General features: G+C 40.6%; 1 protein-coding gene across 4 annotated transcripts in view; it reads right to left on the reverse strand.

Moving 5' to 3' along the window:
* The window catches only part of PCSK5 (proprotein convertase subtilisin/kexin type 5), a 290,087-nt gene that overhangs the window by 152,636 nt on the left and 113,327 nt on the right, over window positions 1-24,124 (reverse strand). For all 4 annotated transcript variants that reach the window (XR_013232545.1, XR_013232546.1, XM_077344762.1 and 1 more), the window contains exon 8: window positions 7,408-7,620. Coding sequence is in view for 2 of the 4 variants with exons in the window: in XM_077344762.1 (XP_077200877.1) it covers window positions 7,408-7,620 (213 nt within the window). In the remaining 2 variants the exon portion in view is untranslated. The remainder of the gene's footprint in view (window positions 1-7,407; window positions 7,621-24,124) is intronic.

The following is a 24,124-nucleotide window of genomic DNA, read 5'->3' on the forward strand; positions in this document are numbered from 1 at the left end:
GTACATACACACAGCTGTTGTTCACTTGAAACAGACTATTCTATTATGCATTTTCATCGCTGCTGCAAAGAACTTGGCAACACTATAGGTTGTATCATTATCTATATCTGGGGAGCCATAACTCATAGCCCCTAAATCTGCACAATCTGGAGGACATGTAGAGGAGCACCATAGGGAGGTCCCCCGTGAGTTTGATACTTCTCGCTTACATAGGGTCCATTTTATACACTCATGTCTGAACCTATGACTTTTCAGCTAATATCCCAGAAAGTACTTTCCTGGGGATACCTCCTTTGGGGAGCAACTAGAGGAGAGTCATCCTGAGATCCCCTGCAAATCTAGCATATCGAGGGGCTATCCTTGTTGTTGTTAGGTGCGAAGTCGTGCCCAACCCATCACGACCCCATGGACAATGATCCTCCAGGCCTTCCTGTCCTCTACCATTCCTCGAAGTCCATTTAAGTTTGCACCAACTGCTTCAGTGACTCCATCCAGCCACCTCATTCTCTGTCATCCGCTTTTTCTTTTGCCCTCAATCGCTCCCAGCATTAGGCTCTTCTCCAGAGAGTCCTTCCTTCTCATGAGGTGGCCAAAGTATTTGAGTTTCATCTTCAGGATCTGGTCTTCTAAGGAGCAGTCAGGGCTGATCTCCTCTAGGACTGACCTGTTTGTTCTCCTAGCTGTCCAAGGGACTTGGCAAGAGTCTTCTCCAGCACCAGAGTTCAAAAGCCTCAATTCTGTGATGCCTGGCCTCCCTTCTGGTCCAACTTTCACAGCCATATCTTGCAACTGGGAAGACCATAGCCTTGACCAGACACACTTTCGTTGGCAGGGTGATGTCTCTGCTTTTTAGGATGCTGTCTAGATTTGCCATAACTTTCCTCCCCAGGAGCAAGTGTCTTTCAATTTCTTTGCTACAGTCCCCATCTGCAGTGATCTTGGAGCCCAGGAAAATAAAATCTGTCACTACCTCCATTTCTTCCCCATCTATTTGCCAGGAATTGAGAGGGCCATATGCTATTATCTTCGTTTTCTTGATGTTGAGTTTCAAGCCAACTTTTGCACTCTCCTCCTTCACCCACATCAAAATACTTTTTAGTTCCTCTTCGCTTTCTGCCATTAGAGTGGTATCATCTGCATATCTGAGGCTGTTGATATTTATCCCTGCAATCTTGATTCCAATTTGTGATCCATCTAGCCCCACCTTTCTCATGATGTGCTCCGCATACAAGTTAGATAGGCAAGGCAACAGTACACAGCCTTGCCGAACTCCTTTCAGAATTTTTAACCAATCAGTGATTCCATGCCCGGTTCTCACTGTTGCTTCTTGACCTGCATATAGGTTTCTCAAGATACAAATAAAATGCTCTGGTATTCCCATCTCTTTAAGAACTTGCCACAATTTGTTGTGCTCCACACAATCAAAGGCTTTAGCATAGTCAATGAAGCAGAAGTAGATGTTCTTCTGGAACTCCCTAGCTTTCTCCATGATCCAGTGTATGTTGGCAATTTGATCTCTAGTTCCTCTGTCTCTTTGAAATCCTGCCTGTACTTCTGGAAGTTCTCAGTCCACGTATTGCTGGAGCTTAATTTGTAGGATTTTGAGCATAACTTTGCTAGCATGAGAAATGAGTGCAATGGTGTGGTAGTTTGAACATTCCTTGACATTGCCCTTCTTTGGGATTGGAATATAAACTAAGGTGACCAGATTTTAAGATTGGAAAAGAGGGACACAAAAGAGGGACACAACAGGATGTTGCCAACCTCCAGGCACAGCCTGGAGTTCTGGAATAACCAATCAAGCCTGCACAGCTTGGAGACACGGGGGTTGCCAACCACCAGACATGGCCTGGAAATATGGAATCACCTTGAGATTTATTTATTGTAACCTTGAGATTTATTGGTCCAGAGCTAAAGGCACAATCAATAAAACTGTTTTTATGCACATTCAGTAATTATTTCAGCTAGCAGTAGTTCCTGTATAGGTTTCCCCTTATTAAAAGATATGTTAGGAACTAGCTTCTTTAAGTTACTCAGTAAGCCAAACATTTTTAAAAGAACAGGCAAAAATGGCATGCTGGTGCTATCCCCTCCCCTTTCCATTGGGTCCCATGAGGACTAGGAGATTGATGTGAAGGAAGCACAGGCACAAAAGCATCTGAGAATGGCAAGACTGTTTAACTTCATAGAAATGAAAATATGATTCAAGGATAGGAGTACTGTTTGAGGGCCAAAAGATTCATGTATGAGAAAATAGCAATAATTTTAAATAGACTTTGCTAAAAAAAAAGTAGCAAGAATGAAGTATATATATATTTGTATATATTCTAAGAGGTTATTTTAAGTATAGATAGATAACTTTTAATGGTGTTTAAAGTTACAAGATAATGACTTAGCAAAGAACATTAAGCCATCAGAGAAAAAATGCAACTTTTTGATAGGTTGCTACTTTGGAGAAATTAGTCCTAACCTGTGGCTGATGACAGGTTTTTCTTTTTTTTAAAAAATAAACTGGGAGCCTGTCTAACAGGTGGTACTTACATTTCCAAAGCAAACAAGTTGTTGTTTGAAGCCATTTCCTGCTACCAGGTCAGCTTCAGATATATAAAGAATACAAGTTCCACTAGTGAACTAATTCTTCTCTTTGTTTTTACCACTGCTCGGAGGACATAACACCCCTTTCCTGCTTCATAAAATGCAGAAATTAAAAAAGAACAGCATATTCCAGCAGGGAAACAGAGCAAGCAAGCATTTGTTAACAGGCCAGAGACCCATAAAAGCATTCCTTGCATTGCAAAAACACAGTGTTCATTAAACAGGCTACTATTAACAAACACCCTAGCATCAGCTGTAATTATTTACTATGCCACTGACATTTTACATACACAAATGACATACAAAGTAAAAAACAACCTAAAAACGAATACCATTAATTTAACAGAAATACAGTGTCCCCAATGTCTAAGAATGAATGTAAATAAACATTCACAAGTATGAGACGCTGGTGCCTGAAGAAGAAACATACTTTTGCTTTAAAAGAGGTTGAACAGAATGTCATTTACCTACTATGCTCTCTTGCGAGGAGCAGAATGCTGGTGGGGATGGAGCCAGCAGAGCTGTTTTCACCCACAGATTTTCAGTTTTCCCCAGGTGGCTGCTGCTGCTGCTGAAAAGCCAGCCAGTGGGGGGGGGGGAGAGAGAGAGAGCTTCCTTGCCTTGCAAGGAGGAGGAGAAGGATGCCGTGGGGCAAGGCCAGGTGAGCACCATTATTACTCAATGGTTTTCAGTTTTCCCAGGTGGCTGCTGCTGCTGCTGCTGCTGCTGCTGCTGAGAAGCCAGCTAGCCAGCCAAGGGGAAGGGAGAGAGAGAGAGAGCTTCCTTGCCTTGCGAGGAGGAGGAGGCCGGTGCTGCTGCTGAGAAGCTGGCCAGCTGACCAGCCTCCTCCTCCAGTGGGTGGGATCGTGTGCGGGGGAGAGAGTGAAAGCTTCCTTGCCTTGTGAGGAGGAGGAGGTTGACAGCAGGGGGCGGGGCCAGTTGCCGGCTCCGGGACGGGGCCAGCTCCATTTTCACTGCTGAGAAGCTGGCCAGCCTCCTCCTCGAACGGGTGGGATGCGTGCGTGGGGGGAGAGACAGTGATAGTTTCCTTGCATTGCAAGGAGGAGAAGGAGAATACCAGCAAAGTTCTGTTTGCAGGCTCCGGGGCCAGGGCAGCCAGGACTTTTTTAGAAATGTGGCAGGACGTGGCAAATTTTCTCTAAGTTCGGGACAGTCCTGCCAAAAGCAGGATATCTGGTCACATTAATGTAAACTGACCTTTTCCAATCCTGTCGCCACTGTTGAGTTTTCCAAATTTGCTGGCATATTGAGTGTAGCACTTTTACTGCATCGTCTTTTAGGATTTTGAATAGTTCAACTGAAATACTGTCACCTCCACTAGCTTTATTGTTGCTCAGACTTCCTAAGGCCCATTTGACTTCATATTCCAGGATGTCTGGCTCCAGGTCAGTGACTACCCCCTTGTGGTTATCAGAGGTGTTAAGCTGGCTCTTGTATAGTTCTTCTGTATAATTTTGCCACCTTTTAAAAATCTATTCTGCTTCTATTAGGTCCCTACCATTTATCATACCCATCTTTGCATAAAATGTTCTCTTCATATCTCCAATTCTTTTGAAGAGATCTCTGGTTCTCCCTAGTCTATTGTTTTCTTCTATTTGCTTGCACTGTTAATTTAAGAAGGCATTCTTATCTCTTTTAGCTATTCTCTGGAATTCAGCATTCAGTTGAATGTATCTTTGTCTTTCTCCCTTGCCTTTAACTTCCCTTCTCTCCTCAGCTATTTGTAAAGCTTCCTCAGACAGCCATTTTGCTTTCTTGCATTTCTTTTTCTTTGGGATGGTTTTAGTTGCTACCTCTTGTACAATGTTGCAAACCTCCGTCCATAGTTCTACAGGCACTCTGTCTATCAGATCTAATTCCTTAAATCTATTTGTCACCTCTACTGCATATTCGTTAGGAATATAATTTAGTTCATATATGAGTGGCCTAGTGCTTTTCCCTACTTTCTTCAATTTGAGCCTAAATTTTGCAACAAGAAGCTAATGATTTGAACCACAATTGGTACTTGGTCTTGTTTTTACTGACTGTATAGAACTTCTCCATCTTTGGCTGCAGAGCACATAGTCTGATTTCAGTGTTGACCGTCTGGTGTTGTCCATGTGTAGAGTCGTCTCTTGGGTTGTTGGAAAAGAGTGTTTGCTATGACCATTGTATTCTCTTGACAAAATTCTACCAGCCTGTGCCCTGCTTCATTTTGTACTCTAAGGCCAAACTTGCCTGTTATCTCGGTTATCTTTTGGCTTCCTACTTTAGCATTCCAATCCCCCATGATGATAAGCACATCATTTTTTGGCATTGCTTCTAGAAGGTGTTGTAGGGCTTCATAGAACTGGTCAACTTCATCCTGTTCAGCAACAGTGGTTGGGGCATAGACCTGGATTACTGTGATGTTGAATGGTTTGCCTTGGATTCGAACTGAGATAAATCTGTCATTTTGGGGATTGTATCCCGACTGCTTTTCCTACTCTTTTATTGATTATGAAGGTTACTCCATTTCTTCGGAGAGATTCTTGCCCACAGTAGTATATCTGATGGTCATTTGAATTAAATTCAGCCATTCCTGTCCATTTTAGTTCACCAATTCCTAAAATGTTGATGTTCAGTCTTATCATTTCTTGTTTGACCACATTCAGCTTGCCTTGATTCATGGATCTGACGTTCCAGGTTCCTATGGAATAAGTCTTTACAGCATTGGACTGTCTTTTCGCCACCAGTTCCCTCCACAACTGAGCGTCCTTTCGGCTTTGGCCCAGTTGCTTCATTCATTCTGGTGCTACTCATTCTAGCCTTCTGCTTATCCCCATTAGCATATTGGACACCTTCCGACCTGAGGGGCTCATCTTCCGGCGTCATATCATTTTGCCTTTTGAAGCTGTCCATAGAGTTTTCATGGCAAAGATACTGGAGTAGTTTGCCATTTCCTTCTCCAATGGATCACCTTTTGTCAGAGCTCTCAGCTAAGACCTGTCTGTCTTGGGTGGCCCTACACGGCATAGTTCATAGCTTCACTGAGCTACACAAGCCCCTTCGCCACATCAAGGCAGCGATCCTTGAAGGGGGGGGGGGGTTCTACTGCACCATAAATCTCATGAAGCAAACCTGTTTATTTAGCCCTTAAAAGATTGTGACAATCCATGATTCATGAACTGGGCATGCCATAAGTCACAAACCAAGCCATGTTTTCCAGTTCATGCCCATCCATAGTCACCTCTTGTGAGCTTTGGGAAAAGTGATGGGAAATGGTAAAAAGTCTACAACTCAGAGATGCAAAAAAGATTAATGTTGGTAAAATTCAGGTTATCCAACACAAGAAACCTGGGTCTGATCCAAATTCCAGTATTCAGCCTGTCTCAGTTCTAGACTCTGTACAAATAACCACAAATATCAGAGAGAGAATGCCAGCCCACTTCTTTTGCAGAAACACAAAGCAAACCACTCCCCTGTAGTCACTTTTTGGCAAAATCCAATGCAGGTCTGTTTAGAAGTATTTTTTTCTGTGGGGCTTACCACCAGAAAAGTATTCTTAGGATTACAGCTTTTGGCTTTGAAACATATTTATGTTCATCTTAAAGATTTTATATTAATATTTAAGTTCACTTACTGATCCCTCAAACCCCCACCCCCCAAAAAAAACCCTGCAGTCTGCTGTCACATTCTATTATTTAACTATGTACATTACTTTGCTGCCTTAAGGCAATACATTCCTCAGATTACCACAGCTGGCCATAATTTTAAAATGTAGAAATAAGCAATGCCATTATTCATTTCTGTAGCCTTTTCATATCTAATATGGGTTCTGACTCAAGGATTCTAATTTCTCATTCAGTTCAATGGCAGGGTCAGCTGTGTGCACAAAGGAATACATACTCAAAGTTATCACATGACATCTGAACTAAAAGTAAAAGGGAAGGAAACAACATGCAATACAATGCATTTCCTAAAAAAACAACCTTAAAGTTGCTTTTCTTAAACAATTTGGAGATTAAGGCAGGATAATTCAGGGTTTCAGGAAGTTAAATAGTAAATGTTACCTAGTGACATTCTTGTGAAGCTATGTGTACTATATTTTAAGCATGTTTTCAAGGAAATAGGAATTGGGAAATAACAAAATTGCAGAACAAGAGCAAATATTTTACTATGAAGCAAGAGTTACAAAGTTCTGATTAAAACATGATTGGAAATGTCAACACATGAGTCTTATTCGTTGGGAAACTGAAAAATTTGTTTCTCTATTATTTTTGCTTATTGAGGATTATAAGGAAACAATCCAAACAATCCCCCCCAGAAAAAAAAGCAAGGAAAAAATCCAGAAACATTACTGGTATGAAGAGTTACCTCAAATTTTGTCTTTAAATTAATCATTTGAAAACAGCAAAGTTTCCAGGAGAGATGGCTAATATCCCAGATTACTGGAAGAAATGATAGACAATATTTTGAAAAACAGCCGACCTTAACTCCTTATTAGCAGCAAGAGACTGAAATTGAGAAAATGTTAAACAGAACTGGTATGGGTGATGGATAACTACAATTGAGAGAGGACAAAACCATTTTGGGCTCAATAAGAGACCAACAATAGTTGGGATTTATGGTGTTGTGCAAACCAATTTTTAGTTGCACAAAAGATAGAGTTGGCTGAAAAGTGAGATTTTAAAATCTTTTAGTTAAGATGTGCCTGACCAACTTTTTTTTTAGCGTAATAAATATGTATTAATTTACACAAAGCCCTTTCATCGCCCACAACAATTTTAAGAAATACAAACATGCTTTGAACAAGTTGAAAATACCACATACTATTTTCCTGTCATAGGATTCTCCACTGCTGTACGTTGTAGCTAACGTAGATGCACATTCTTCTAGATACCAAGGTTTTCTCCCACTTTCAGCTGTGCTGCTGATGGAGATAGTGTAGATGCTATTGGTGTAGCCATCACAGGAACAATGATCCTTACTCCTTCCACCATTTCCAGAAGCCCAAACATAAATGGAACCCAAGTTGCCTCGACCCTATTTAAAATAAGTAGGGAAAAAGTAATTTAGTTTGTAAACTTATAAGACTAGATTCCTTGTCTTTTCACTGCTGTCACTGACCATATACAGCCTAAAATAGTCAAATTTTCCATGAGTCATAAGCGGGCCCTTAAATGTTATTTTAATGTACATATCACGAGTGAGTCATGTTCATATTGAAGACAAGTTTTCTACCAGACTTTTTGTTGTTCACATTTTTAAAAAAAACTAATAGTGGTTTCCTAGATAAATCCATATTGTTCCTACAATATATATATATATATAGTTAGATTTTTTCCAAATACATTAGTGATCCCTGTGATTTTATATAGTAAGTGATCTGTTCTTCCCTCCATTATCTTCCTTCTTAAAAGATATAAATACATACATAGATAAATCATATAATTCTGTGCTTTAACCTCCCATGTCACATCTTCTAGTTTAATAATGCTTAATCTGGACTCTGTCGTTCCCTCCTTGCTCTTCTTTTTAAATAATTGTTCAAATAACCAATTATTTTAATGGGGAAACTTTCATCTGACTTGAAATGTATCAGAATTAGTCTTATAATGCACTCTTTACACATTCTGAGATAAGTCCTAGCAACTCACTCCGCCAGGAACCTGGGTGTGATTCCGGGTGCTTCCCTTACAGGTCACAAAGGTAGCACGGCTGGTATTTTACCACCTCCGCCAAGCCAAGCCAAACTACTAGCACCCTACCTGGAACCAGAGCACCTAGCCACAGTGATCCATGCAATGGTCACCTCTAGACTGGACCTATGCAACTCACTCAACGCAGGCCTACCCTTATCCTTGATCCAGAAACTACAACTGGTGCAGAACACCGCAGCCAGGATTCTCACTAAGACATCATGGAGATCTCACATCTGGCTGGTACTCCAAGAACTCAGCTGGCTCCCAGTTGAATTCTGGATTAAGCTTAAGGTTTTGGTAATCACCTTTAAGGCCATATGTGGTCTGGGAACAGTGTATCTGAGAGATCGCCTCCCTGCCTATATTCCCGGAAGAGCTGTATGCTCTGCCACTTCTAACTGGCTGTGGATCTCTGGCCCTAAACAGGCACATCAGACTTCAACAAGGGCCAGGGCCTTTTCAGTCCTGGCCCCCACCTGGTGGAAGAGATCAGGGCCCTACTGGAACTTCCACAATTCTGCAGGGCCTGCAAAAAGCAGCTCTTCCACCAGGCATTTGCTTTAGGCCAACTGACCCATAACATCTACAGGTTCCCCCCCCCCCCAGACTGAGAGGTTGAACCTACCAAGGGAGTGTCAAAGTTATTGTCGCTGAAATACTGTTCTAGTTCTAGTTGGTATGTTATTGTTGTTATAATATTGTATTGATTGATACTGATACTGTTCCAAGTAAATGTTCTAAAATGTTTTCTGTAAACCGCCCAGTGCCATAGGGAAAGGCAGTATAAACATCTAAATAAATAAATAAATTGTATTCCAGTTCACAAAAAAATAACAACAGTGGCTGAGTTTCTTTCTACAAAATGACAACACAAGATACCTCTATATGATTTCTCAACCTAGCACTCAGAAAAAATAATGATGCCACCTCTAGCCCTCACAAACAGAAAGAATTCACAGAAACAGACATTCCCTATGATTCCTATTCTCCTGCAAACTCATCAACCCCCCAAAAGTTGCTTTAGAAATTCAGGTATGTTGGACCCACATGTACTTCCGCACTCTGAAGGACATTTTCCCTCCAAAATAAAAGTATTGTTCCCTCAGTCTGAGCTGCCCCTATAGCATGATTTCTTTGTTATAAAATAAAGCTGACTGTCCCACCCTGACACTGAGAGATCTTTTGACTAACTTAGCCCTGTAACATTACTGGAGGATGTAACAGCTCTTTTCTTAAGCCCTTTGCCAGAATAGCATTGAGCAAACAAAATATTTTATTTTACTAAGATGAAAAGGGTAGTTGAAATAAGGAATTCAAGTTTTTACATACACATCAGATAGCTTAGTTAGAAATTCTTAATTACAGACTTTTAAAAGGGTTTCTTTCTTTGATGTTGAGATTTATTTCGACACTGGGAGACTTTGGTTATTGTGTTTATTTAAATGTCTGGTTCTTTTTGTCTTTTAATTTATTTATTTCCTCTGAACTCTCCTGGTTTCTGGAAGACAGGTACCTCCTGCTAGTACTGCCAATTAACCTTTCTAGAAGTACCAGTTTCCTCTGATCTATGAGAAGTCTGAAGTAAACTTTTTGTCACACAAGTCCAAGGAAATCCTCATACTTGATTTCCCCTTTTTAACTCCTTAGAAAAATTCTCCCCTCTCCTTTGGCCTATATTGGAGTACTGTCTCACTGCCTACATTCCTCTACCAAATATCTGTCCCAGTTAGGCATGGGTGGCTTTACATGAATAAGATGAACTGTACCCATTAATGCTGAACCACCCTTTCAAGTGGTCTGAATTAGGGTTGCTGGATTGCAATTCGGCCATCAGGCAGCACCAGAGAAGGCAGGGAAGACAGAGTGCATACTGAATAGCTGATAATGACAGGCATGCCACCTACTCTCTTTAAATCCTTCCCCAAGCTGGGGAGAGATTTAAAGGGAGTGGCCCCTCCCAATTTGCCCCCCTCACGACTCCCTCCCAATCCCCCCTGCGGACCCTTCACATACACCCCTCCTTCCCCCCACCCCACCCCACCTCCCTCCCTCCCTCTCTCTCCCTTTCTTTCCCTTTCACTTGCTCTCTTTTGGTCTTTCTGTCTTTGTGCCTTCCTTCCTTTCTAATTTCTTTCTATCCCTTCACCCACCCCTTGCCCTCCTTTCTCGCTCCCATCCCTCCTTCCCTACATTCTTCCTTCTAATGCTTACTCTTTTTTCTCCCCTTCTCTCTCTCTCCCTTTCTCTATGCCTGCCAGCCTTCCCTCCCTCCCAGGGGGGCCAAGGTCCCTCCCACAACCACCCACTGCCCGCTGTATTTTTTCTACAGCAGGCTTAATTTCTAGACTACATTAATACAATTTAGAAAAAAATCTACTAAAAAATCTACTAATATTTGTTTTTGATTTCACTGAAAGTTTCTGAAGAATGATGAAAAACCTGTTAATATCTTTAAGACAACTATTTACATCCTTCCTACCTCATATGACTTATGACTGAAAAACTTTCTCCATTTAAATAATTTCTTATTTTAACTAAAGTAAACATATGAAATGAAAATAAATTTTAAAACAGGAGGGTACTCTGACTTCTATTTGTGCAGTTAATTTCCTCTCCATGGATTATAAATGTAGTAGCACCAATTGCTTGCTGTTGCCCAGGAACCCTACTGCTCTAATCACTTCAGGTCACTGAGTGTGTCTTCCTGTGTATTTAGTTTCCCGCAGCCAATTTGACCACTATTGAAGTGACTAAAGAAACAATTATAGAAAAAAAACAAGAAACTTAACTTCAGTTCATATTCAGAAAAATGTGATGACACCATCTCAGGCAAGAATTCAGTGGTTTTATTTTGGAGAATTCCCTAAATACCTAAAGTCTTACAACTGTGGGATGTTTATTAAGACTGAGTGTTTGTATTTGATTTTTCACAATACATGTTCAAAGTAGCACCCCATTTTGGTTGGTATTCATTGTTATCTAGAAGACCCTTGTAAAACAACTTTTCAACCCAAATCTGAGTCTTTTGGAACTGAATTATTGTTATCTTCAGTAGAAATATTTAACAATTGCACATTTAGAGTTGGCTCAAAGATATGCTAAATGAATTCTTCTGTAGCCTCTTGAATTGTCAAGATGTTATATATTTATTTCTCCCTTGCATTATACTGTTTAACTTGGTTCCTTTCTTATTAATTAAATAAATTCCTTTGCTTGTTTAAGAAGCTCATTCCCCTTCATTTCTTGTGAATGTTTGTCTGGGTCTCAACCCTGATGGTTAAGATCTCAGCAACTAATAATACATGAGTTTTGTCCTCACTAGCACTGTGATTGACTGCACTTTAAAATCTTAGAAATGCTTTGTAAACAGGTAATGGATTGTGAAGGATTGATTCCTCACACTGCTCCAAAATAGGTGGTTAATAGGAGTTGAACAAGGACAACTTTCAGGACTCTGAAGAGTTGGGTGCTGAAGAACCTATGTCCAGCCCTGACAGAGAAAAATTCAGAGAGGGTTTGTGTTTAGCCCTTACAGAGAGCAGTTTAACACAGATGGAATACTGGGAAGTTTGGCAAGAGTAAAAGACCCATTTGGGCCAGAAAAGGGGACAGATCTCCTAGTGCAGTGGTCCCCAACCTTTTTATCACCGGGGACCACTCAATGCCTTTTACTGAGGCCCAGTGGGGGGGGTAGTTTACTCCTCTACTCTCAACTACTGCCCTAACGCTCTCTGATCGCTATGGTAATGTTTAAACATCCCTTCAAAATAAGATACAGACACGCCACAACAATGAACATAAGGAACATTTTATTTTCACTCATGAAAATATTCACTATTTTAACTCATGACAATGACAAATCAATGGGAACCCTGAGCTTGTTTCTCTGCATCTGGGAGTGATGGGAGACAATGACACCCGAAGTGTGTTGTAAAGGGCCGGGGGGGGGGGGGATGAAGTAAAGGGCCAGGGGGGAGAAGGCGTCCTTTGGGGCCCACCTCCAATTAGTTGAAGGACCACATGTGGTCTGCGGCCCACAGGTTGGGGATCGCTATTCTAGTGAATGAAGCATTTCTCTACCCATTTTAAACAGGGAGATAGTTCTGAAGAGTGATGAGATGTCTGATCTAATATATTATGATACTGCCTTTTAACTCTTCAAAATCAGTTTTTTAAAAAAAGTCCTGAAGTGTTCAGTTTAAGGAATTTGGGTATTGGTTTCCTCCCTTACAGAAACCAAAAGAGTTAAATGTGCTCATGAAAGTATACTGTCTAAGAAATACTGAAACAAAAACCACTTATCTTAAAGATCACTACAAAAAGCTTAGGAAGCTCTTAGTTGCATGAAAAATATGAATTGCAGTCTCTGCCTATATTGATTTACCTTACAAAACTTACCCCTGATTTCACCTGATTTCACCTTTCTCCTCAATGTTAATAAAATATTTTGTTACTTTTGAAAAATAAAAAGCCTCAAGTGACATTTCAGTGGCTCATATTAAAGAGGGATCTCAACCCTTACCTCAGGTTACTTGGTGGAGTCAGAAGCAATATTTCATACTGTCATGGGAGTGGAGGGGAGGGGGACAGCCATAATTCTTCAAAAAAATAAGAATACTAATAGAGCTGCTCAGTCAGAAAGGAAGAGACAAATGGAAGGAAAATCTTGTCCCTGAGAGAGGGAATTGGGTTAGGTTCATAAACACTAGTAATTTAGATAATTTAGGTTCATAAACACTGTCATAAATGCTAGCTACAGGGGTTGTGCATGCACAAGCAATTTTGGAACTCCTTACAAATGATATTTCAAAGAATTTACATGAACTTATGTAAATAAGGTTCTTATTGTCCAAAAGAGGAAAAAGAAAAAAAAATGCCAAAGTAAAAGAGACAGAAAAGATAGAGTTCTTCAATAGTAAGGTAAAGGTATCCCCTGTGCAAGCACCGGATCATGTCTGACCCTTGGGGTGATGCCCTCTAGCGTTTTCATGGCAGACTCAATATGGGGTAGTTGCCAGTGCCTTCCCCAGTCATTACCTCTTAACCCCCAGCAAGCTAGGTACTCATTTTACCGACCTCGGAAGGATGGAAGGATGAGTCAACTATGAGCCGGCTGCTGGGATCGAACTCCCAGCCTCATGGGCAGAGCTTTCAGACTGCATGACTGCTGCCTTACCACTCTGCGCCACAAGAGGCCCTTCTCTTCAATGGTACTGTTCTATAAAAAAAACAGTAATGATTGGGGAAGGCACTGGCAAGGCCACCCAGTATTGAGTCTGCCATGAAAACTCTGGAGGGCGTCACCCCAAGGGTCAGACATGACCCGGTGCTTGCACAGGGGATACCTTTACCTTTACTATAAAATGAAGACGAAATTGGCATAAAGGTATTGCAGACATTATGCAATCAGTTAGAATGGGTGAGGTTTGGCAAAGCAGTCAAACAGCTTCACACTATTTCCTGAAGACCTATACTTAGTGTTTAAAAATTCAAACATAACAAAACAAGAAGTGCTGATGGCTAGAACTTGAAATCTGAAACTGTGAAATGCAAGACATTTTATTTTACTAAGTACAGTAAAGTCAGCAACACAACCACACATACTGTGTATTTTCATTTTAGGCAGGTATTTGATCTAACGATATTACTAACAGACTTCCTGCCCTTTTTCAGAAAAAAAGTATTTCCAAACACTCTTGGCATCCTTTAGATAGATGATTGCGATTTCTCAGAGTAGGGTGCTGCCATAAAAAAAATTTTTTTACATTCATATTTGGTGGCATAGATTCTGGTAAAGGTAATTTCATTCATTCATTCATTCATTCATTCATTCATTCATTCATTCATTCATTCATCCATTCATATTTTAAAATCTATCCAGCGTGCATCTTTATGCTGACTTTCCAAGGAGCTCACTGCAATGTACATGTTTTCCCCTTCTTTACTTTATCCTGAAAACAACCCTGTGAGGTGGGTTAGGCTGAGAGAAAGTGTTTGTGAAATTCTGTGTAGTGGTGATGGACAGTGCCATCAAGTCACAGCCAATTTCTGAAGATTCATTTGTTTTCTAGATTGTTCATTTGATTTAAGAAATATGTGGCACGTCACAATGATGTGGGAGCAGAAAAGTTTCCAAAACAAAAAAGTTTCTGGAAAAGTTTCCAATGCTGTATTTTGACATGGGGCATTTTTCACCCCATGTATGTATAGTCTGTTTACCTATATTAGTTAGCACAGTTGTGCTGGAAGTTAATTTTGTCACATGGTCTAATTGTGGGAGATGAAGCACAGAGAAAAGCCAGTCCAGGTTTGTATATGCTTTATTTGATTTCATTTGCTACCATTGTTTAAATCTTGCAAACATTATTTAAGTTTGATTAGGAAAATTTTACAATTCAAATTTTCCTGGAAAAGTCACATTACTGGAATGTTGATATAGACTTGAAGAATAAACAGCCTTACCAATACAACATTTGTCCATACATATTCCTGTCATGATAAGGTGGTAGGATTATCTGTTCCTTCCACCAGCCTCTCCAGCTTGCATACAATTTCTCCTTCAATTTTTGACCATAATTAAAGCTTTTGTTGACAGTACCATAAACTATGTTTGATACTAACAAAGTTTAAACTCCATTTCCATATCCAGGCTAAAAGCAAATCTTGGTGCCAATGTAACCATCATTTCCTTGAGATTTTAGGAAAAAGGGCAAAAAAGCATTTTCAAGAAACAAACTGTTAAAGAAAAGGGAATGTCATATGCTTGTGTAATTTAAATCACAACTAAAAGAAAGAGGAAACACCATGTTTGTATAGGAATTTAACTTTTTCTAAGATATATTGTACCTCTGGTAGTGATGGAGCTCAAACTTCATCTACTTTTCCATGTGTTCTTTCCCCTACTTCATTCTGCAGTCCTTTCTATAACAAAGCCTTTGGGGGTGGGGGGTGGAATCTGTTTTTTAAATTTATACCTTTTGTATTGCACTTCTAGTTTTTCACAAAAACAAACCTCATTATATGTTAGTGATTCCACAGAGAGGTGCGAAAACTGAGAGTGTTGAATAGCTTCCCATAGAGATTCCGTCTTATTGCAGAAAAGAAAATACATACAGTAATTCAAGTTTTATAATACATCAGGAATGTTATAGAAGTGCCCTTTTTATCCACTTATGCTGCATCGACCTACATGTACATGTGGATCAATCATCCAACTAGAAAAATATATTACCAAATGAAAGTTCTGCATCATTCTAACTTGCTATTGGATTATTCTTACAAAGACATCTAACAAGTAAGGCTGAGGGAAAGAGACTTGCTAAGGTCACACAATAATGCTGTACCATACACAATATTGTAAACTTCATATAAAAGTATAAAAGATTTATACTTGTTTACAATGACTTTACATCCAGGATCAACTTGATAATACCTTTCCTATATTCATGAAATGACTTTACTGCATTCAGTTAAAATAACCCCAAGCTCCGCATGTGCTAATGTGTGTATGTTTATGAGGGAGAAAAATACATACCGTATTTGCCGGCGTATAAGACGACTGGGCGTATAAGATGACCCCCCAACATTTCCACTAAAAATACAGAGTTTGTTACATTACATTACAGCACTATGGGCCACTATGGGCAGCTATGTCTATCCCAACTTGAAGAGCGCCTGGCGTATAGGACGACCCCCCCCCCACTTAGAGGCATGTTTTTCAGGGGGGGAAAGTAGTCTTATACGCCAGCAAATACTGTACATATGAGAACTATCAATTCTTGATATTTTTGTGCTCATATTCAGTCATTTCAGTTTATAATGTTAATTCATATTATCTTCATCTGTAAAATAAATGTTTGAGTTAGTGAATTATAGTTTCCTTTTCAAACTGGATAGTATATATGCTAAACCTAAGGTAACTGAATAGGAAGGCAGTGTCTGATCACGGGAGTGTCTGAACTATCTAATTTCTTTCTCCCAAGTTCTTTCCTATATGACAGTCACAGCATCAACAGTCAATGAGAGTAATTAAAAAGCTGCCTCCTGTGATACCATGCAGATGTTTTGAGACAGGAGGAAGGATTCAAAAGTAGGAATGGGGTCATAAACAAGCAAAAGAAATCAGGTACAAATAACAAGTGATTGTCTAAAACAAAATGTATGGAGAACAATAAAATCAGAGTCCAGTAGCACCTTTTAAGACCAACAAAGATTTATTCAAGGCGTGAGCTTTCGAGTGCAAGCACCCTTTGTCAACTGGAAAGCTCATACCTTGAATAAATCTTTGTTGGTTGTAAAGGTGCTACTGGACTCTGATTTTATTGTGCAATTTCAGACCAACACGGCTACTCATTTGAAAATGTATGGAGGTTACAATTTCAGTATATGTAGTAAATTTGAAGAGCCTCTTGTGGCGCAGAGTGGTAAGGCAGCAGAAATGCAGTCTGAAAGCTCTGCCCATGAGGCTGGGAGTTCGATCCCAGCAGCCGGCTCAAAGTTGACTCAGCCTTCCATCCTTCCGAGGTCGGTAAAATGAGTACCCAGCTTGCTGGGGGGTAAACGGTAATGACTGGGGAAGGCACTGGCAAACCACCCCGTATTGAGTCTGCCATGAAAACGCTAGAGGGCATCACCCCATGGGTCAGACATGACTCAGTGCTTGCACAGGGGATACCTGTGTATCCCACAAGAGGCTCTTCAAATTTACTACATATACTGAAATTGTAACTTCCATACATTTTCAAAGGTAAACTTTACCTTTTTAGTAAATTTGAAAAAGAAATACTTTTGGAATATTTTAATAAATAACAGCATTGTATGGTATTCACATCTTGATAGTATAAAAGAGACTGGAGAAATACACACTTTTGTGAGTTATATTACATGCCTAAGTTCAAATGAAGAAAGGGAATGTATCCCATAGAAAGTGGGTGATACAATTTCTTTTCAAAACACACAAACTAAGTCAGAAGCAGAACACTTATCATGAAATTAAAGAAACATAAAATGCTTCATTCCTGTTCAAATTTATGTGTGAGGCTCACTGAAAGAAATGGCAATTAAGTTTGCTTTATTCTCATACAAAATTGTAGTCTGGTACCTTGCCCTAAGAACATTTGGAAACCAATCCTTCATGCACTTATATTGGGAAATAAGAGCCACTGAAGTCAGGATGTAAACATACATAGGATTAAGAGATTAGTTGGGATGTTCCCATGGAACGTAGTGTTTAGGATCACAGCCTACTGAATAGTTAAGGATTTATAAAACAGCTATCTTTTATTGCTACAGTAGTTTTAGAATACTTTTTGGATTTTAAAAGCTCTTAAAAAAATAAATCAAAATTCTTTATTCACCTTCGGAAGACTGACAGTTGTTTTGTGATGGTATCTGTTCCTATCAACACTTTGAACACACACTCCAAAGCCAAACTTGATGAAGTGAGAGAGATGAAAAGAGGCAGTGATGATGAGAGGGAAGGCACCAAGCAGAGTTCTCACAAGAGGCTCAGCAGCACAACATCTGATCATTAATGTCCATCAAACCTTTTGGCCCTTATCCAGCTCACTGAAGAAAATGGTGTACTGGGAACAACAAGAAGGCCACTGTGCCAACCTAGGCAAAAAGCCAAAGTGTCTAATTTAAGTTTCAGAGCTTATCATTCCATGCTCCATTACATTAAGAATGATGATATGCCATGCCAAAGTTGTGCAGTACCTCCTGGGGCTACTGATCTAGCACTGCAAAGCATGCAGTTGGCTGTACATTATCAGAACTGGTAAACAGAGTTTTGCAAATTTATACAACTTCTAGATTCCTGAAGTAGCTTCAATTTTACAGTCATCTGATATGATTTAGAATATTTCAGTTTTGTGCTGATGTCTGTCAATCCAACAGAATAATAGGAAATAGAACACTCTGGAGGACAAAGAATAAAAGGATTTCTTAAGGATGGGAGAATTTTCAGGAAAGGAGTCTGAAGAATTTAGTTAAACTCAGGTGATGACAGATGAAATTCTAGACCTATTGGGGAAATAAAACCCAGTAAGTTTCCAGGTCCTGATGGTTATATCCCAAGTTCTTAGGGAACCCAAATATGAGACTGATGATCTACTAACCCATATATGTAATCATCCATCCATCCATCCATCCATCCATCTATCCATCTATCCATCTATCCATCTATCCATCTATCCATCTATCCATCTATCTATCTATCTATCTATCTATCTATCTATCTATCTATCTATCTATCTATCTATCTATCAGTAGATCAACAATCTCACATTTGGGTACCGTAAGAACTCTGATATCACTCAATCCAGCCACTGTACAAAAAGACTGGTGAATAACAAATATTACACTGCTTTTTATAAAGGGTGTTCCAGAGGAGAACCAAAAAATTATAGTTCCACACAAAATCAAAGACAGAATTATTTGTCATAAAAAACAAATCCTCCTGAGAAACTGAGGGGTATGCAAATTTTTTTGCATCTTTTTCGGTTCAAGTCTATTGGACCTGAAAAAATTTCAGGATTCATTTTGGGGTGAGAATTGTCTCCTCAGACTCTGCTGGCAGCTCTGTTTAAACCACCCAACAGAGCCTGCCAAGCAGCTGGTTCTGCAGTAAGAATTTTCCCCGCAGGGACAGTTGGATAGTCTGGTTTAAACCAGACTATCCAACAGAGCCTGCCCTGGGCCTGATCCTATAATTTTTTTTGTGGTTTTCCTGCAAAATCTCAAACACATTTGGGAAGCCCAAATATAGATGAAAATACCAATAAGATATTTTGGGGATATATTTTGGTTCAGGTAGACTTGAATGCACACCCTAGAATAGACTTAGCAGTCATGGGGCAAGAGGATGGGATGATTAAATGACAAGAAGCCAAAAATAGGAATAAATAAGAATAAATGGACAGTTGTCATAGAATCATAGAGTTGGAAGGGGCCATACAGGCCATCTAGTCCAACCCCCTGCTCTACGCAGGATCAGCCCTAAGCATTCTAAAGCATCCAAGAAAAGTGGATCAAAGACAGAATTATTGAGTAGAGTCATACAAGGATTGTTATTGGAGCCTGTACTATTTAATTTTTTCATAAATGATCTAGAACTACAAGTGAACAGCGTAGAGGCCAAGTTTGCAGGTGATATAAAATTATTCAGGATGATGAAAACCAAGGGTGACTGTGTAGAGCTTTAGAAGGCTGAAGCCTAGCCAACAGTGTGGGCTACGAAGTTTGGTGTGAGTGTAACATGATGAACATTACAACAAAGTTTACAACAAAATGGTAGTCGCCCTGATGGACGACCTCCGTCGCCAGCTGGACCGAGGTGGGTCAGCACTGCTTATATTATTAGATCTCTCAGCAGCCTTTGACACAGTAGATCATGAGCCTTTAGCGCACCGCCTCGCCGATGCTGGGATCAGAGGGACTGCCCTTCAGTGGCTGATCTTCTTTCTCCGGAATCGCAGACAGAGGGTAGCATTAGGAGAGAGCTCATCAAACCGCCATGAACTGGCTTGCAGAGTCCCCCAAGAGGCAATCCTCTCTCCAACCCTATTTAACATCTTTATGCACCCTCTTGCCCAGCTGGTGCAGACGTTTGGCTGGGTTGTTACCAATATGCCAATGACACCCAGCTCTTCCTCCTGATGGATGGCCGCCCTGACTCTCTCCCAGAAGCATTAGCCAGCTGCCTGGAAGCGGTGACGGGGTGGCTCAAGCAGAGTCGTCTGAAGCTCAACCCTTCAAAGACAGAGGTCCTGTGGCTGGGCAGAAAAGGTCCAAGTGAGGAAGCGTGCCTACCCAATCTGGATGGAGTTGGTTCAGAACGCGGCTGCCAGGGTCCTCACAGCAACACCTTGGAGGTCCCACATCCGGCCTATCCTCCAGCAGCAGTGCTGGCTCCCGGTTGAATTCCGGATCAGGTTTAAGGTGTTGGTTATTACCTTTAAGGCCATACATGGTTTGGGCCCAGTATACCTGAGGGACCGCCTCTCCACCTACACCCCTCAAAGAGCCTTGCGCTCTACTACATCCAACCTCCTGGTGGTCCCTGGCCCCAAAGAAGCCCGCTTGACCTCAACCAGGGCCAGAGCTTTCTCCATTCTGGCCCCCACCTAGTGGAACGAGCTCCTAGAGGAGATCAGGGCCCTGACAGAACCTAAACAGTTCCACGGGGCCTGCAAAAGGGAGCTCCTCCGCCAGGCAATGGGTTGAGGCCAACGCAAACCACCATTTCCAGTTGGCCCACAAGCTATGACCTACACTAATCAGTTTAATCCACTGGGTCCCAGTAAGAGTTAAGCTGGCGCTCTCGCAATTTCTAATTTATACTATTATTGTTTATGATCTTGTTAAGTTATTATTGTTATATTGTTATTACTGTTAATTGTATCTCATTCTGTATACTGCTCTGAGCCCTCGGGGATATATAAATATAATAAACAAACAAACAACAACAATCCAACTAAAGGCTAACTGCTGAGAAAAGGAAAAATAACGAAATCTTAGTGGCTAGGTCAATGAAAAAGTCAACGCAGTGTGCCAAAGCAATGAAAAATGCAAACTTTATGTTGGAGATTATTAGAAAAAGTATTGAAAATACAATGGACAATATTGTAACTTCCCTGTACAGGTCTGTAGGGCAGCCTCCTTTGGATTATTGTTTGTAATTCAAGTCACTTAATCTCAAAATGTCTGTCACAGGACTCAGTAGTCCTTGGTGAAGTACCTTGTCAAAAGTCTTCTGAAAATCAAAGTATATCTATGTCCACTGATAGATTCCGGTGGGTAGCTGGCTCATGGCAGGTTACAATTGCCCCCAGTAAAACCACAGTAAAATTAAAACAGGACATAAAATTACAGCATATAGATAAGAGAACATGGTGGTAAAAGTCCACTGCATCCCCCCATAAACATGATCCAATAGGGAAATGGCTGTAGATGACCCTGGTATACTGCTGTTTAGCACCAAGGTGGGGGGGGGGCAATTAGATCTTCTACTCAGACCCCAACCTTGACCATAGAACTGGTGGAAGAGTTCCATCTTGCAGGCCCTGCAAAATGCTACAGGAGCTCATTCCAGGGGGGCCAGGACCAAAAAGGCCCTGGCCCCGGTTGAGGCCAGGCAAGCTTCTCTGGGGTTGGGAACAACCAGCACATTAGTATCCGCAGAGTTCTGCGGGGGCATAGGGCCCACTGAGTCTACTGTTATCCATATGTTTTTGCAGTTTCCAAAGAACTACCAAGCACTGATGAAGCAGTATTTCCCTTTGCAGAAGCCATGGAGATTTCAGGCTTTGTTCCTCTATGTGCCTAACTATTTGATTTTTTATTACAGTTTCTACAAAATTACCTGGGACAGACATGAGGCTAACTTACCTGCAATTTCCTGGCTCTTGTCTGTATCCCTTTTTAAAAATCAGTGTTAACATTTGCTACTCTGCAGGCTTTTGATTTTAGTGACATTATACATGCACGTCAGTATACTATTAGGATTCTACTATTTAGTTGTACAGTCAGTTGTACAACTTTGTTCAGGATAGAGTGGCTTCTTTGCATTGGTCCCCATTGCCAACGCAGTAGCAGCTAGTAGGGAAATATCTGAAGGGCCTACTGAATCATGTCAATATGTACAGTCATTCCTGGCACAAAAGCAGAAGTGACATAGGATTTACCCAACAGTTTGGTTTAACCAAGACGATAATTTCACTTCCAATTTTGTGCTGAAAGTGATGTCATGTGTCAGTGTAACTATTTCTGACCCAAGCATCTCCTGGCATGCTGTCAGCTCTGGCTGGCAAGCCTAGTTTAGGATTGCGCTGTACAATGGTCTCGTACAGCTCTCAAAATCAATACTAAAATATTTTATCTTAATAAGGCAACTGCAACTTCCACAAATGCAAGCAGCTGATTAGAGTTTACAGCATCCTTTTTTCTGCTGACTATTGTCAGGATAAGAGCAATGTAAGTAGAAGGATAAAGGAGCTCATTCAAATGAAAAAGATCACCTACAAAGAGGAGAGAAAATATGCTGGGTCCATACCTTAATTTATAACTAGAATGCTACCTATACTTCAACATACGGTATGCTAAACTAATTGCATTCTATTGAGTGTATTTCTAGTTTAGATACAAAGTAATAAGGCTTTTGCACAAAGCTTTGCTTCTGCTATCAAAAGTACAGACTTGTCTCACTGATTGCTGAAAATCTGGTCACTGATTAACTAAACTTAGTTATTGATTGATTTATCTTTAAAATTTGCAAATGGTGGGATGCATGCTGCCAGTGAATGTGCTATATCTTAGACTACTACACAGACAACTGACAGGTGACAAGTTTTTTTGTAAATAAAAACACTTAATTTTATAATTAAATGTGCTGCTGAAAATTGATTCATTTGGCCCTTTGAGAATGATCTGTTTTTCTGTGCCTCCTACAGAAAGTTGTTAACCTAGAAGTCTAGATGAAACAGAAATATGTGATTATCTAGTTTAGGAAAGGGGGTATCTTCTAAATTGTGGATGTAATTTGAGGTCCCAGTGATGTAAGCACTGTGCTCAGTGCTAAGCCTGAGCAACAGTGAGAAGATTCTAGCCCCATGACCCTCAGGACACAGTTTGTTTAAAATTCCAGATGTGTTCGGTATAGCCAGCCATCAGCACCATAGGATTTCTATATGGGGATGGAGAGTTTCATCATTGCTGCTGATACCACCCTGCAGCAATGGGACTTCCACCTAGCAGTTTTTCTCATATTTGAGCTTTCCCAAGCCCCTATTCATAAGTGGCTTTTCCCTGGGAAACTAGGGGCATTTTAAGTTTTAAATAGGCAACTGGATATATTTATGACATTATAATGGACAACTCATTATAATACCAGGTTCTTTGAATTCTGGCTTTCATTTTTAAAAGTCTTTAATCCCTTTCTTTGTGGAGATCTAGACGTGAAACGTCTAGAAACCTACTTTAAAAAAATGAAAGGAAATTCAGAGAACTTGAGAGATGGGTTGTGATCTGTTCCACTATATATTTCTGGTAAGGCTCTGGAGGAGGAGAATGTCTCATGGCTTAGCACTTAACACCCTCTCAGGACGGCTGTTCCACCCCCAAATGCCTCCTCCTCCAACTGGCTTGCCTGTCTGTCCAGTGGCCAGCCAATCGCCTTCTGTCTCCCACCCCTGACTATTCCCTCCTCCTTCCACTTCCCTCTGAGACTTGGAAGCTGCAGTTCCCAGCCGCGTGAGAGCTGCCCCTGCCAGTAAATTCCATAACAGATGCCTGCAGCCGTTCCAGGTCCTGGGGGGAGGGGGAAGCCGTCCACAGAGTTCTTCCACTCCACTCCCTTAATCTAGCACCTGTTGTATTCCTGAATGCAATGGGCTTGGCCCCTAGCAACATTATAATGAAATTATATTCAATTGCTGTTTGTTTTACAAAAATAGTCCTGTGTTGGCAAAGAAAGTGGCCTTTGCAGGAATTTCAAATAGGAAAAGTAACACTGCTGTGAATGGAACTGGGAAGATCTTTCTCAAAACACTGCATTGAACAGGTTTAGGAGAGATTGCAGAGAAACAGACAAAACTCAGAGTGCATGGAAACACCATGATGTTCTGGGAGGAACGAAACAACATTTCTTGATAGCATCCAAGCCATGATAAAGAATCTGTATGTAAGTGATTTAATTCAGTTTCCATAGCCCTGATCTGGATAGTCCATGATTCCCATTAGTTCTTGGAAGCTAAGTATTTAGTATCCGGATGGGAGACCTCCAAAGAAAATTAGAGTCATAATGCCGTGGAAGAATGGCAAGTGTCCTTTAAGCATCTCTTGCCTGA

Source organism: Paroedura picta, chromosome 7, assembly GCF_049243985.1.
Source record: "Paroedura picta isolate Pp20150507F chromosome 7, Ppicta_v3.0, whole genome shotgun sequence".
In the NCBI taxonomy this organism is placed as follows: Eukaryota; Metazoa; Chordata; class Lepidosauria; order Squamata; family Gekkonidae; genus Paroedura; species Paroedura picta.